Source organism: Phacochoerus africanus, chromosome 1 (genome assembly GCF_016906955.1).
Source record: "Phacochoerus africanus isolate WHEZ1 chromosome 1, ROS_Pafr_v1, whole genome shotgun sequence".
Classification (NCBI taxonomy): domain Eukaryota; kingdom Metazoa; phylum Chordata; class Mammalia; order Artiodactyla; family Suidae; genus Phacochoerus; species Phacochoerus africanus.
Genome location: NC_062544.1, coordinates 16,783,330 through 16,798,294, shown reverse-complemented (window position 1 = coordinate 16,798,294; position 14,965 = coordinate 16,783,330). Strand labels below are relative to the sequence as shown.

General features: G+C 42.5%; 1 protein-coding gene across 5 annotated transcripts; it reads right to left on the bottom strand.

Annotated features, from left to right (window-relative positions):
• Positions 1-1,261: 1,261 nt before the first annotated feature.
• Positions 1,262-8,908, bottom strand: PTTG1 (PTTG1 regulator of sister chromatid separation, securin). 5 transcript variants are annotated; one of them, XM_047781827.1, is made up of 6 exons: positions 8,807-8,908; positions 8,290-8,390; positions 7,750-7,934; positions 6,107-6,200; positions 2,637-2,795; positions 1,262-1,411 (listed from the first exon to the last, which is right to left on the bottom strand). In XM_047781827.1, the coding sequence occupies exons 2-6, from the start codon at positions 8,378-8,380 to the stop codon at positions 1,332-1,334; spliced, it is 609 nt and encodes a 202-aa protein (XP_047637783.1). In that variant the 5' UTR covers positions 8,381-8,390; positions 8,807-8,908; the 3' UTR covers positions 1,262-1,331. The 5 variants fall into 5 exon arrangements, with proteins under 5 accessions (XP_047637783.1, XP_047638034.1, XP_047637945.1 ...); XM_047782078.1 differs by having other exon boundaries at positions 7,750-7,931; positions 8,773-8,905; XM_047781989.1 differs by having other exon boundaries at positions 7,750-7,931; positions 8,788-8,905.
• Between the last annotated feature and the right edge of the window lie 6,057 nt (positions 8,909-14,965).

The window sequence follows — 14,965 nt, the reverse complement described above, 5'->3', positions numbered from 1 at the left end:
TTACTATTAAGCAAGGATCAAATTCAACTGACTGCCTGGCCCAGGTAAGTGAAGTTAAGCAGGCTGGGTCGGAGCAGAGAGAGAGTAAAAGGAACACTTCAATTCTCTCTGCAAGCCACCTCGTGAAGGGTCTAGAGGACAAAAAACCAACACCCACCTAAAAGGCAGCCAGCACACCATGAGAGACAAGGACGTACTACTACTGACAGGTCAGCTTTTCCAAGAGAAGCTCTAGAGATATGTGAACATCTAATTTTATTTTATTTTCTTGTTTGTCTATTTTTAGGGCCAAACTCACAGCATATGGAGGTTCCCAGGGTATGGGCTGAATCAGAGCTGTAGCTGCCAGCCTACGCCACAGCCACACCAGATCTGAGCCACATCTGCAAGCTACACCACAGCTCACAGCAACAGCAGATCCTTAACCCACCGAACAAGGCCAGGGATCAAAACTGCATCCTCAGGGATACTAGTCAGATTTGTTTCCACTGAGCCACAATGGGAACTATGAAACTAATTTTAAATGGTGGCTCCAAGTGACTTTTTTTTTTTAAGCATCATCCACCCCCTCCGCCCAAAAAAAGAAAATCCATGGGCAATCATTTTATAATGTTATTTTGATTTCAATCTCAGTTATGGAATCAAAATACCAGCTCTATCATTTTCTAGCTCTTCCTGCCTTTGGTGTATCAGTGAATCTCTGATGTTCACTGTCATCTGAAAAATAAGGTCATAAACATGAAACACAGTGATGCATATTAAATACTTATTAAAAACAATTCCCAGCTCATGGTAAGCAACTAAATATAATTTCCCATGGGGGAGAATAGATCTTACTCTCAGTAAATTATCCGCTGTGGTCTTCAAAGAGCCCCACTGAAGATCACAAGGAGGTCAAGTTTCTTAGGTTTAGACCCTTTCAAATTCTGATCACTGAATACAGAAACTGAAAAGAGCCAGCAATAAAGAACGCTGAGCAACGATACTTAATGAGCCGCAAGTGGTTCTTCTAATTAAGAGGTCTAGTAACTGCCACTAGTTCGGCCACAAAAAGGTAGTAAAGTACACATTGAGAGGTGTATGTTTCAGAGAAAGCAGTGGGAGCTTCCAAAATAAGCTGTCCAAACAAACGGGAGGAGTCCAGAGTAAGTTTTTCAACTCAAACTTCTCAGATTATACCCTTGTCTGTTAAGCACGTCCACTAGTTTTCATACTGTTTTGAGCAAATCCCAAAGAATACCAAGCACAATATTTGGAAGAGTCTGTTAAAGAGTTGCTTTATTAATACAAACTGTTAATACATACCCACAGACCATAAAGTGCTAAGAAAGTTAAATATGTAAGTCATAGCAAACAGGTGGCAATTCAACATCCAGGGTCGACAGAATGCTTGAGGGAGACTGCAACACATCTAGAAAACAGGAATTTCTTACTCAACATCTGTAAATCCTCAGGTCCATCAACACAGACACTCATTGTCACTTTATTTATCTTGTCTTTTGTAGGGCCACACCTGTAGCATATGGAGGTCTAGGCTAGGGGTCTCATTGGAGCTGTAGCTGCCGGCCTACTCCAGAGCCACAGCCACGTGGGATCCAAGCCGCATGATCCTTAACCCACTGAGCAAGACCAGGGATGGAACCCAAAACCTCATGGTTCCTAGTTGGGTTCGTTAACCACTGAGCCACGACGGGAACTCCTCGCTGTCACCTTTTTTTTTTTTGTCTTTTTGCCTTTTCTAGGGCTGCTCCCACGGCATAGGCATATGGAGGTTCCCAGGCTAGGGGTCTAATCATAGCTGTAGCCACCAGCCTAGGCCAGAGCCACAGCAACTCAGGATCCGAGCGGCATCTGCAACCTACACCACAGCTCATGGCAACGCCGGATCTTTAACCCACTGAGCAAAGCCAGGGACCAAACCTGCAACGTCATGGTTCCTAGTCAGATTCATTAACCACTGTGCCACGACGGGAACTCCCTCACTGTCACTTTTAATCATGAATTCTTCTTTTCCCCTGTGTCTAATGAATCCTTACCCCAGCCCCACCTACATACCTACACACACACCTCACTTCTTGGAATGTGGCTGTGGTCCCAGAACTAACCTTCATTAGGAAATAAATCTCAGAAGCACCCAAAACTGTATCATTCTTAGAGACCCAGTAAGAGCCAACAATTATCACTAGTGTCATTTTTAAAATAGTGTTAAGTTATTCTTCCATCAAAATGAATAGAACATACTAATGACGACTTTTGACCACCAGTTTAAACCAAACCTCAACCTTCAGCCGTAAGGTTGCCAATCACTGCAGTTGCGCAGGTCTTAATCCCAGCTTTGGATACAATTTGGAATTCTCATCCCAAGCTAGTCTATTTAACTTCAATTTAAAACCTAAGAAGTTATACACTAAATTTCATCCTGCTTGAATCTAAGAGTGTCCAAATTCCAGGATGACTTCATTTTACTGGGCATTTGGGGCTAACAAGCAATACCAATGGACAAGAGTTTTCATTATCCTGAGACCTCATCCATGTGGTTTGAGGGATTCTCCTTCTGCAGCATTCTGTGCCCACGGTACTGAAGTGTTAAGACACAGACTGTTCACAGCCCTCCTAGAAGGCACGCGTTCACTTACCAGACTCCCACGGCGGAGAAGGCATGTTCAGAGGCGAAGGGGGGCCCAGGTGTAACAGCTGCTCAAGTTCCCTCTCCTCACGGAGGACCATCAGAGGCACGCCATTTAAGGGCAGGTGTGCGATCTGGTGCTCTTCAGGCAGGTCGAAACTCTCAAAATCTGCAATAGGGAGAAAGCACTTTGTCAGGGCAGTGGTTCTCAGGGTGCTCAGTGGACCCCTGGGTGTCTGAGGCCCTTTTGCAGGGCCCTTGAGGTCCAACTACTTTCATAATAGAGACCCAGTAAGGGTGTCTATTATGAAAATAGAGACTATTTCCTATTGTTTTGGATATAATTTAGAATTGCATAGGATAAAGCAATGTTGGATAAAATCGCTGTGGCGATAAACTATATTTACTAGTCACTACATTTCATGCTACCATTCACCTGCAGTAAAAAATGCCTGTTTCACATAATATCACTTTACTATATGCAGTAAAAAGCATTAATTTTATTAGCTCGCAGCCCTTGAGAACATGTCTTTTTAGTATTCTGTATGGCAAGATGTGAGTATGCCATAAAACACTTCTGCTGCATACTGAAGGACCATAGTATTCTCCAAGAATAAAGATTTGGGCAATTATTTGATTTGCAAGCTAAACTAGAGTCCTTGGAGTTCCCGTTGTGGCTCAGCAGTAACAAACCCGACTAGTAAACATGAGGATGTGGATTTGATCCCTGGCCTCGCTCAGTGGGTTAAGTATTTGGCGTTGCCATGAGCTGTGGTGTAGGTCACAGATGTGGCTCAGATCCCGCATTGCTGTGGCTATAGTGTAGGCTGGCAGCTGCCACTCCGATTCAACCCCTTGCCTGGGAACTTTCATATGCTGCAGGTGCAGCCCTCAAAAAAATAAAATAATACGGACTAGAGGTCTTATTCCTGGACACTATTTACTTGAAAGAACTGACAAGACAAACTGTGGTTACTCAGACTTGGGTTTGGGTTGCACAGTTTCCCTGAGGAATGAAAGAAGTCTATCACTTCAAGGCAAACAGTATTCACTGCCAATAATAAAATCCACAACTTCAAAGGGAAAAGAACTAGAATTTCAAAAAACTTATGTGTAATCATTAGCTTGACAGCTTCCTAATACTAAAGACCTCTCTGACGAGCTCACGGAGTGTGCTTTTGATACTGCATAATGCAACATTTAAATGACCCACATTTCCTAGCAAACCAATGAATGATAAATGTAAGATAAAAAATACAATCAAAGTGCAAAACAGAGCAATGGCTCTTATTGTCAGAGTACACAATGTTCACTGAAATGGTTTCAGATTCCACACTGGCAGCTATACATACAAAAACAGCCATCTGTTGAATTTCAGTGTCATATCAAAGACTTAAAATACTTCTCTGTTCTAACTAAGTATCTCCATAGAGCCAGAATCTCTTCATATACATCAACCCGAAACAGAGGCAACAGACAACACAGAATCTGATGTGAATGCAGCTACTTTATGTTAAGCCAAATAAAGCAAATTTTCAAAAACATAAAATCATGCCAATCTTCGCACTAACTGTTTTATCTTAAAAGAAAATGTTTAAGGTATATACATTAATGTAATGGGCTTAAAGAATTAATACTTTTTTTCAATGTCTCAATTTTAGTTTCTAGTGTAAGATATATAAACAACACAAAAAAAGTTCTTTGGGGTCTTCACTAATTTTTAAGGGTACAAAAATCCTAAATCCAAATTTAAGAACCATGATTTTAGGCAAAATTCCTTTTTTTTTTTTTTTTTTTGGTCTTTTTGCCATTTCTTGGGCCGCTCCCACGGCATATGGAGGTTCCCAGGCTAGGGGTCTAATCGGAGCTGTAGCTGCCAGCCTACACCAGAGCCATAGCAACACGGGATCTGAGCCGCATCTGCAACCTACACCACAGCTCAGGGCAACGCCGGATCATTAACCCACTGAGCAAGGGCAGGAATGGAACGCGCAACCTCATGGTTCCTAATCGGATTCGTTAACCACTGAGCCATGTCGAGAACTCCCACAGAAAGCTCTTTACATACACACACAGTCTAAGAAATCACAAAATCAAGAGAAAACAAAGAAACAGGAAATTAAAAAAGAAAAATTTTAAATGACCAATAATCAAATATACTCATACTCACACATCCCAGTTTTAAACAATGAGATACCCAATACCTTTCTGATTGAGATTAGAGTTTTAAAACATTTGTTGTTAGCTGTAATTATTGAATGTGTTCAATAATTTACGCTCCCATTTTGGAAGGCAATATCACTTTCCTCTAATACAGTACGTCATAGTCCTCTTTTCTGGTCAATAGGCATAAATCTACCTCATTTTTCTGAATGGTAATCATTAGAATGAAAGCACATTATATCAAAACTTAATCACACAACTTTGAGACCCAGTCATCTTCCTTAAAGTCTGTCCTCTGGGTATACTCACAAACTCTCAACAGTAATTTACATAATACTAAGAGTAGAATTGTTTTATATTGTATAAAAGCCAGAAACTACCTAGATGTGCACTAATAACATGATTAAATGTTCTTTGGGTAAAACACCAAAAAAATACAGCTCATGTGTGATCTGCCCCCACCCCCTTACCAGTATCATCCTTGACTCTGCCTTTGTTTCCCAGAACCACCCCAGTCCTTTATTCTGCCTCAGGATCTTTGCACACACTTTCCTCTGTTACAGTGCTCTTACCCTGACTCAGCCCTTCTTCACCCGAATACCTCATGTTCCTAAGGGAATTCATCCTTGCTCTTCCAGGCTCAGTTCAGATCTCACTACCAGACCCTGTTTTTCCTCCTTCCTCAAAGTGAGATGCTTTGTTCAGTGCCTGACTTTGCCTCCAAATCATGGGCTTCCTTGTGGTGGGGCCTGCCTTGTTAATCCCAGCATCCCAAGCCTAATTGTGCCTGGCACACAGTAGCCTCTCCTCAAAATATGAGTAAATTAAAGCTTGACAAGTTGGCTCTACAGCAGAAAATATTTCAGATACATGAAGCAAGTTGAAAGAGAAAAACGCACAAACACACATGTTTTCACTGGCTATGTGGATTTTTCAAGCATTGTTCAACTTGACATAAAGCCAACTTTCCAAAAGGTCTGCTAGTTAGACTGTCCACTTTAGACTTGTTCCATGTCAGTGGACACATCTCAGCTCCCCTAGGTGTTAAGTTTTTGAGGACAGGAACAATATTTGGAACATCTTTGTTCCAATTCCCCTTCTGACCCAAGATGTAACCTTAGAAATAAATCCACAAAGATATTTGTTCAAAAGAACCCACATTCTGACAGCCTTGTTATAGGTTGGGGTCATATATCACTATCCATAACCATATCAAGTCACAGTGGAATTCAGGATCCTAAGACAAGGCACAGTGGAATTCAGGATCCTAAGACAAACTCAAGACTAAAGCATTTGTGCAATACCAAAAGATACTACCTAGTGGATTGAAGGGAAAGAATTTTTCTATTTCTGGATAGTTGTCATCTGAGGCAGGAACAGAGCTTTTTGCTTTAACAGTCTTCTCAGTCACCTAAAACCACCAAAGAAAATATGCATTACCAAGAGTGGAAGCCTGGTCAACTGATTAGTCCAAGAGATCCCAGGGTTTCTCCAAGACATGCGATTGCTTCACCACATTTTAAATTTTTTTTGATTTCATGCTGACTTTTTTGGGGGTGGGGGGCCATACCTACAGCAGAGAACAATTCCCACAGCCACACCAACTCAGGGTCTGGGCCACGTCTGCGACCCACACCACAGCTCACGGGAACTTGGGATCCTTAACACACTGAGCAGGGCCAGGGATCGAACCCACATCCTCATGGTTACTAGTCGGGTTCGTTACTGCTGGACACAACAGGAACTCCTCATGCTGACTTCTAAGAAACCTAATCCTTCATTCTCATGATTACATACAAATACAATTCAGCAAGCAAGCCTAGTATCATGGCTCAAAAGTTTGAAATTTAAGTATTCCCACCTATTAGCAGAAGTTATCAAGAATGCAGAGTTGAGTTAATTCAAAGCTAATCAATTTAATCACCCAATCAAATGAGGAGAAAATAGGCATAAATCAACCAGAATAGAAGCTAATCCTAGAAGCCATTTTTGGCTTTGGGAATGGCATGTTTCCATTGGTGTGTCTCAGTATTAGCTAAATAATTTGTTTGGTTAATATTAAAAAAACTAATGTTTGTTCCTCAAACATACACATAGAATAAGGGGCAGCAAAAGACATCCAAGGACTTTAGAAGCCCACGATGGATAATTCCCTAATCTGGAATTGCCAGACAGTCTACAATGGTAGTGAGCCAGAACAGAAGCCTGAATAGAGTTGATTTATTCTTTCATCACATGTGCATACCCAGAGGAAATCTCTTAGGCAGGGGTTCCCAAACTTCAGTTCTATCACATTCTTGCTACTTTTGTCATATTCTTTGCAATACTTACATTTAACATTTCTCTTACTTAACTCAGTTTTTTTTTTTTTAAAGACATCCTTGTCCTAAGACCATACATGTGGGTCTTGGTTTGAAGTCAAATACCAGTTGTTTTTTTCCTAATACATATTAAACAAAAGTTATTCAAATAAAGTGTTAATGGACATGCTGAAGTAAACTTTCATAGCCAAGCCCTCTCAGTCCAGCAAGCACTGACCTATTGTTTGTACACACATATACAAAGGTGAACATGCTAGCAAGATAACACCTAAAACCTGGTGCTTGCTCTGGAAGGTAGGGAGAAGGATGGCAGAACCAGAGCTATTTGTTTTATTAGCCAGGTGACCTCTTGCAAAGTACCCTCTCAGTACTTTTTGTATCTTCAAGTAGATACTACCAACCAATGTGCTGTAATACACTCACTAAAGGCAGGTGAGGAAAAATATTCACCAGCTGTTTCTGATACTTGTGATCTTGGAGTTACAAAGTCCACAGTCTGAATCTCTTCTGCTAATTTATGTTTGCTCATCTATATTTCCTTCTATTCACAAAGAAGAAAGCCAAGTAGAATGCCAATAATTGTCTTCAGAGTCAAAGGTGCTGAAATGTTTAAACAGTGTCTTCATAGCCAACGCTTACCTTTTTGGCAGAGAAGGTTGTCTGTTTCTGTTTGAAGGGCCCATTAGTCTTTACTGACTTTTCTGTAGCTCTGTTGACAGTTCCCAAAGCCTTTCTGGCAGTTTTAGGAACAGCTGGTGGAGCATCAAACACTTTGCCAACATGTGGTGTTGAAACGTGAGATCTCCCATCTAAAGCTTTGACTGCTAAAGAAAAAGTCTTACCATAAGATTATTCCAGCAACAAACACCTGAGCAACTTGAAGGCTGACTGTGCCTACATATTTGGCCTAATTCTTACACACTTAACCTCCATTTTTGACAGTGGCATGGTCATATGCCTTCATAGTTCAATTCAGTACCCTCTAAAATAATCTCACTAAGATATTGAACATGAAATGAGAGACCATGGCAAGCCTCTCTAAGTATCGAGAGTAAATTCAACTCCAATTGCCAATTGCCCAGGAAGTACACTAAATACCTCCCCTTCCTCCCTAGATCCAGGCCACACCCACCATTAATTCACCATACCTGTGTATCCAATTTCAACTAGTATACTCACAAGGCCCACACCCCCGCTTTAGCCGGTCCTTAGGAGCCACTTGGGTGCCTGCTTCTCCATTTTCCTTATCAACAAAGATCAGAGTAGACATTCTGGATTACCTAGGGGTGTGAAATACTCATTAGACCCTGGGAATTGGGGAAGCTGGGAGAAGCTAAGGTGTAGCAAAGACCCAACTTTCTACTCTAGCACGTCCACGCAAAGAGCTAAGCAGAGGGTAAGGCCCCATCTTGAGTCAACAGGCACTTAATCCATCTCTTAACTCTTGAAGGCTGCATCAGAGGCCCTAAGTTCCGGAAGAGTTGGCGATTTGGAACTGGCACAGCCCTCATCAGAAGCAAACCGCCGTGGGTCACGGATACAGTCCAAGGCCGCGGCGCAACCCGGTTCCTTGCTACAAACATCGGCGGGGATTCCAACCCCCCCACGCCTCGTCTCCCCGATCCCCCGCAAGCCAGTTCACAGAACGCCCCCGGCCCCTACCCGGCCAGACCCTCCCCGGCCAACGACTCGAGACCTCTCTATTCGCCCACGTTAGGATCAACAGCCACACTCCTCGCAAGACACGGTCTCCAGCGGTCGCGCCAGCTTCGGTGTTTAAACCACAACTTACGCCCCTATTGGTTCATCCGTCCAGGAGGCGGGACCTGGGTGGGGCGGAGGCTTCCAGGAAGAACCAATGAGAGGAACGCAAGCCCAGGGGCGCCGCTTTTCCCGGGACTTCGCAGCTTGTTTCCTTGGAAGAAAAAAAGCAAGCCGGCTGACACTTTGATCGTGAAATTCTAGCAGTTTTTAAACCTGCTCCCCACAGAGATAGAAGGGGAGTAAATATGATCTCAATTCCAAGAAATAAATAATTATTACGATTATTATAATACCAAGATACGAAGTTGTTTCGCGGGCTTGGGTTTTGTTCTGTCTTTACTAGGGCCGCACCCGCGCAGCATATAGAGGTCCCCAAGTTAGGGGTCTAATACGAGCTGTAGCCGCCGGCCTATGCCAGAGCCACAGCAACCCAGCAACCCGGCGTGGGATCCGAACCGCCTCTGCTACCTACATCACAGCTCACGGCAACACTGGATTCTTAATCCACTGAGCGAGGCCAGGGAACGAACCCGCAAACTCATGGTTTCCTAGTCGGATTCGTTAACCACTGAGCCACGGCGGGAACTCCTTTCTTTTGTTTTTTTAGCTAAGACACTTCGGTGTCCCAAGACACTTTTAAATGAAGATTGTGAAGTTCAAAAAGTCAAGGTGAGGAGTTCCCGTCCTGGCACAGTGGTTAATGAATCTGACTAGGAACCATGAGGTTGCAGGTTCCATCCCTGGCCTTGCTCAGTGGGTTAAGGATCCGGCATTGCAGTGAGCTGTGGTGTAGGTTGCAGACGCGGCTCGGATCTGATGTTGCTGTGGCTGTGGTATAGGCCGGCGGCTACAGCTCCGATTGGACCCCTAACCTGGGAACTTACATATGACGCGGGAGTGGCCCTACAAAATGTAAAAAGACACACACACACACACATACACACACACAAAAAGTCAAGGTTGTGGCTCAGCAGGTTACAAACCCGCTGAGTATCGACCAGGAGGTGGGTTGGATCCCTGACCTGGCTCAGTGGGTTAAGGATTCTGCGCTGTGGTGAGCTGTGGTGTAGGTCACAGACGCAGTTCAGATTTCCTGTGGCTGTGAAGTAGGCCAGCAGCTCCAGCTCTGATTCGACCCATAGCCTGGGAACTTTCATGTGCCGCAGGAAAAAGCCCCCAAAAGCAAAAAACAAAATTAAAAAAAAAAAGTCAGTGAGGAGTTCCCTGGTAGCTCATGAGGTTAAGGATCCAGCATTGCCACTGCTGTGAGATGGGTCACTGCCATGATGCAGATCCGGTCCCTGGGCTGCGTGCTGATGGAATGGACAAAAAAGAAAAGAAAGTCAAAGTGAGATGGTGACAGAACTGTTTTCCTAAAGTCTTCAACTAATCAACTATTTTCCTAGAAAGAAGAAGCATCAGTTCCCACTGTGGCACAGTGGAAATGAATCCCACAATTATCCATGAGGATGCAAGTTCCATCCCTGGCCTTGCTCAGTGAGTCAGGGATCTGACATTGCTGGGAGCTGTGGTGTAAGTCACAGACACAGCTCAGATACCATTGTTGCCCTGCTTTAGGCCAGCAGCTGAAGCTCTGATTCAGTCCCTAGCCTGGGAATTTCCATTTGCTGAAAGTGCCCGGCCCTAAAAAGCAAAAAAAAAAAAAAAAAAAGAGGCAGCACTGGAGGAAAGGCATTGTTGTCACCAGGAAAATGACCAAAAAAGAGGATATATAATAGCTGTATTTCAATTAGAGATATGAAAAATACACACAACATTGTAGATCAACTATATTTCAATTTAAAAAATTTTTAAAGAAAGATACATATACAGCCAACATATAGTGGGTTGGGAAAAACATATTAGGTCTACAGAATAGTAGCAGAGCTGAATTAAATATTAAGGGAGTTCCTGTTGTGGCTTAGCAGGCTAAGAACCTGACAGTGTCCATGAGGATATGGGTTCTATCCCTGGCCTTGCTCAGTGAGTTAAGGATCCAGTGTTGCCGTGAGCTACTACACAAGTCACAGATGCAGCTCAGATCCGGTGTTCCTGTGGCTGTGGCATAGGCCTCAGCTGCAGCTCTGATTCCACCCCAGCCCAGGAACTTCCATATGCCAAAGGTGTGGCCGTAACAAGGAAAAAAAAAATTTAAGAAGAAATTTAAGTACAAATAGATAAAATGGCAGTGTATGAGTAATTTTGTTGTGCTTGTGATTAAGAATAGACTGATTCTGAAACTAATATTGTACGTCAATTATACTTCCATTTTTTTAAAAGGACTAATGATTATTCCCTAATTGAAGCACTATCATCAATATTTCAAGTTAGGACTCTAATATACATAGCATCAGGAATCCGGCTTAGGAACAAAATGATGATCTAATGACTATATAGTTCAGGCTTACTTTAAAATTACATCATTTAATAGGAACTTATTTTAAAACTTTAAACCTTTGTGCTTCAGCAGATTGAGGATCCAGTGTTGTCACTGCAGTGGCTTAGGTCACTGCTGTGACATGGGTTTGATTTCTGGCCTGGAAACTTCCACATACCTCAGGCACAGCAAAAATAAATAAATTAATTAACCTGTAAGATCTCAATAGTATATTCATCAAAGCTGATGGAGGAAGGCCAGAAGAATGAACAAGAGAAAGAGATTAGAGAAATAATAATGATGTAGAAAAAGAATTCCAATTTCCTAGATACAGGAAGAAATTTTGCTTGAAAAAAGTTGATGATCTTTTCCTATTTCTATAGTAAATGGACATATATTAAACAAGATAAAAGAATCAATTCAGAACACAAAGCTGACCTGTCATCCAAATCCTATTCTCCACAGGTTACCACATACCTTTTAACTTGACGGTAAGTTGGGATAGAGGAGTTGAGCCCACATTAGCCTTTCACAAGAGGCTTAGCACTACGCTGGGCATAGATGTGGTTCAAAATATATGCCAGTTCATTGTCCCTTCTTCCCTGGCATTTCAGGACCAAAACTGATTGAATGATTCATTCAATCAACAAATATTTATGGAATGCTTTTTTTTTTGGTCTTTTTAGGACCGGACCCCCGGCATATGGAGGTTCCCAGGCTAGGGGTCTAATCAGAGCTGTAGCCTCCGTTCTACACCACAACCACGGCAACTCCAGATCCTTAACCCACTGAGCGAGGCCAGGGATCGAACCCACAACCTCGTGGTTACTAGTTGGGATTGTTAACCACTGAGCCATGACGGGAACTCTGTGAATATTTATTAAATGCTGGTCACTGTGCTAGATGCAAAGAAAAGAGGCAGGACAAAAAAAAATGCATACCTTTACTGTCCATTCCCTGTCCTTTCTCCCCTTTATTCCTATCTCTCCTCTTATTCTTTCCCTATATCTCTTTCTAAATGTCTCAGCTCCATATTATGTCATCAGCACACAAAAGTATGTATTTCAAAACCAAATCTGCACAACACTGTCAAAAAACAAAATTCAATCAAGTAAATTTGAAGATCTAATTGGCTTTATTCAACAACTTGTGAATCAGACAGCATCCCACAGAACAATCAGAAGTGTGTTCCAAGGGGCTGTACAAGCTGAAGTGTTTTTGAAGGAAGAAGGATGAGGCATAGGAACTATCAGCAAAATAAAGGATTTTGAGGCCGGGACATCTTTGCCGGTGGTGGAGGCGGGGAACAACAAGAATTTTACAAGACGATTGCCTCTTCTTCCTCCGAGAGGTGGAGTGGGGGGTAGGGGATGATGGAAAGGGTCCATGTGACAGAGAAACTCCTTGGCACTGACCAGGAAATTCCAAACTGATTAGATTACATTTCTTTGACACTGATTGGTAAATTCTAAACTCGTTGATTGGATCACATTTTTGGAGATTACATTTCGGAGTTGTGATTAGGTTAAGTGTTAAATCTAGATCTGGTATCATGGGCACAAGTGACTCGATTTGGGGCCAGTGGCTTCTCTCTTTAACAACACCCACAGCTTCCAGGTGGGAGTTCTTTATTTCCTGAGGTCTTTGGCTAGTACAAGGTTAACATCTCCCTAGGGTAAGTCTTCCCCCTACAATAGAAAGCATTATGTCTCACAGGTCCTGTAGTAACTGTAAAATGCCCCAACCACTCCATCTTTTTTTTTTTCTCTCTTTTTTTAGGGCCACACCTGAGGCATATGTAAGTTCCCTGGCTAATAATCAAATTGGAGCTGCAACTGCCGGCGTACACCACAGCCCCAGCAACACCAGAACCAAGTCGCATCTGTGATCTGCACCAGCAGCTTGCAGCAAGGGGTGTAGGTCATTAAGCCTAGGTGAGTTAAGCTCAGCTCAACCCAATGAGAGAGGCCTGGGATTGAACCGGCATCCTCAAAGACATTGTGTCCAATTCTTAACCCACTGAGCCACAACAGGAACTTCCAACAACCACTCCATCTTTGAGTAACCACTGTTTTCTTACTAATGATGCCCCTGAATATGAATGGGGATACGTAATTGCTAAATGACCATCACCACATAACTGCACCTATGTCCTAATTAAACCCAAGCTATCAAACAACAAACCATCCAGAACTGATCCCTGCTTCCTTAGATCCTCATCGGAATCCTCCAGGGGGAATCCAAACCTTACAAAAGATTAGAGAAGAATCTTGTCAAGCACATATAATTCCTCTGGGAGATGTGCTCCCTGGTTTGTTCTTGGTGGTTTTAACTAAACAGGCCTTTACACTTCCAAGCAAATTTCAGGAATTGTTTTAAGAAGATAAAAATAAAGCTTGAGTGATTCACAGACTGATCAAGTTCAGACTATTTTCTGACAACTTCTTTTCAACTATTGCCTTGTACAATCAAAATTAATAATTACATTCTTATGCCCTGGACACTGAAAATTAATAAGAAAAAAATAGATTATATGATAATGAGATCTTTTATTGAGGCAAGGATGTTAGCTATTTTCACTTTGACATTTGGAAGGAATATATACGTGTTATTTCAAAAAACAAAATGTTGACCAGAACATTGGAGTTCCCGTAGTGGCTCAACGGTTAACTAATCTGACTAGCATCCATGAGGATGCAGGTTCAATCCCTGGTCTTGTTCAGTGGGTTAAGGATCCGGCATTGCCGTGAGCTGTAGTGTAGGTCAAAGACACAACTGGGATCCTGTAGGCCCACAGCTACAGATCTGATTCGACCCTAGCTTGAGAATCTCCATAAGACCACGGGTGTGGCCCTAAAAAAGCAAAAAAAAAAAAAAAATCAGAGAACGTTCTACTCCAAAATTACTGCTTATTTTCCAGTACTTTATTTTATATTATACTTTAAAGGAAAGTTCAGATGCCATATATATCATTGTTTTGTTTTCACACAACGGAAATCGTTCTATAGAGTTTTTTTCCTAAGAGTAAAACACAAGATCACTTTGGGGCAAAGTGTTGCAATTACGGATTAGATCCATATATTCTCAGAGCACCTGGTATTCCTTTGATAGCAGCTTTCTACAAATTACCGGAAAAACTTAGTGTCTTTCTCACTCTGTATGATGTAAATTCGAAGAGGGAAAGACTGTGTTTACCACGTCCCCAGCGTGTTACATTAGCTACTAATTAATACTAATTTTAACTCTTTCATTTTTGGCTACCCAACGGCATATGGAGTTCCCTGGCCAGGGATGAGAACCGAGCCACAGCTGCGACCTACGCTGCAGGCAGGATCCTTAACCCACCGCACAGGCTGGGGAAGGAACCCGCTTCCCAGCGCTCCAGTAGAAACGCCGCCGGTGTCTCTGAGCCTCAGCAGGAAAACTTTCACTGCTTTTTTAGCTTCAAGCAGTTCCGCATTCATTTCGTTGCACTTTGATTTCATTTCGTGAAGCTTAAGCTGTTGTCTGTTCTCGGCACTAAAACTTTTGTTTGCATGTTTTGTTTTACGTCGTAAAATTCTGCGACTCAAAAAGAACGAGTTGAAAAAGCACAGGATGTAAAATGAGCAGCTCAATTCCAACCTAAAACTAGAGACCCCCTGTAGAGAGGTAGGTACTGATCGAGATCTCGCGAGACCAGCGTCGTTTGGGAGTCTGAGACCCAGAGTCTTT

Coding starts and splice junctions, on each gene's coding strand:
- PTTG1 (XM_047781827.1), bottom strand. CDS start 8,380: ATGTCTACTCTGATCTTTGTTGATAAGGAAAATGGAGAAGCAGGCACC. Junction 2,796..6,106: donor CTTTCCCTTCAATCCACTAG/GTAGTATCTTTT, acceptor TCCCTATTGCAG/ATTTTGAGAGTTTCGACCTG. Junction 1,412..2,636: donor TTCTCCGCCGTGGGAGTCTG/GTAAGTGAACGC, acceptor CCTGTTTTCTAG/ATGTGTTGCAGTCTCCCTCA.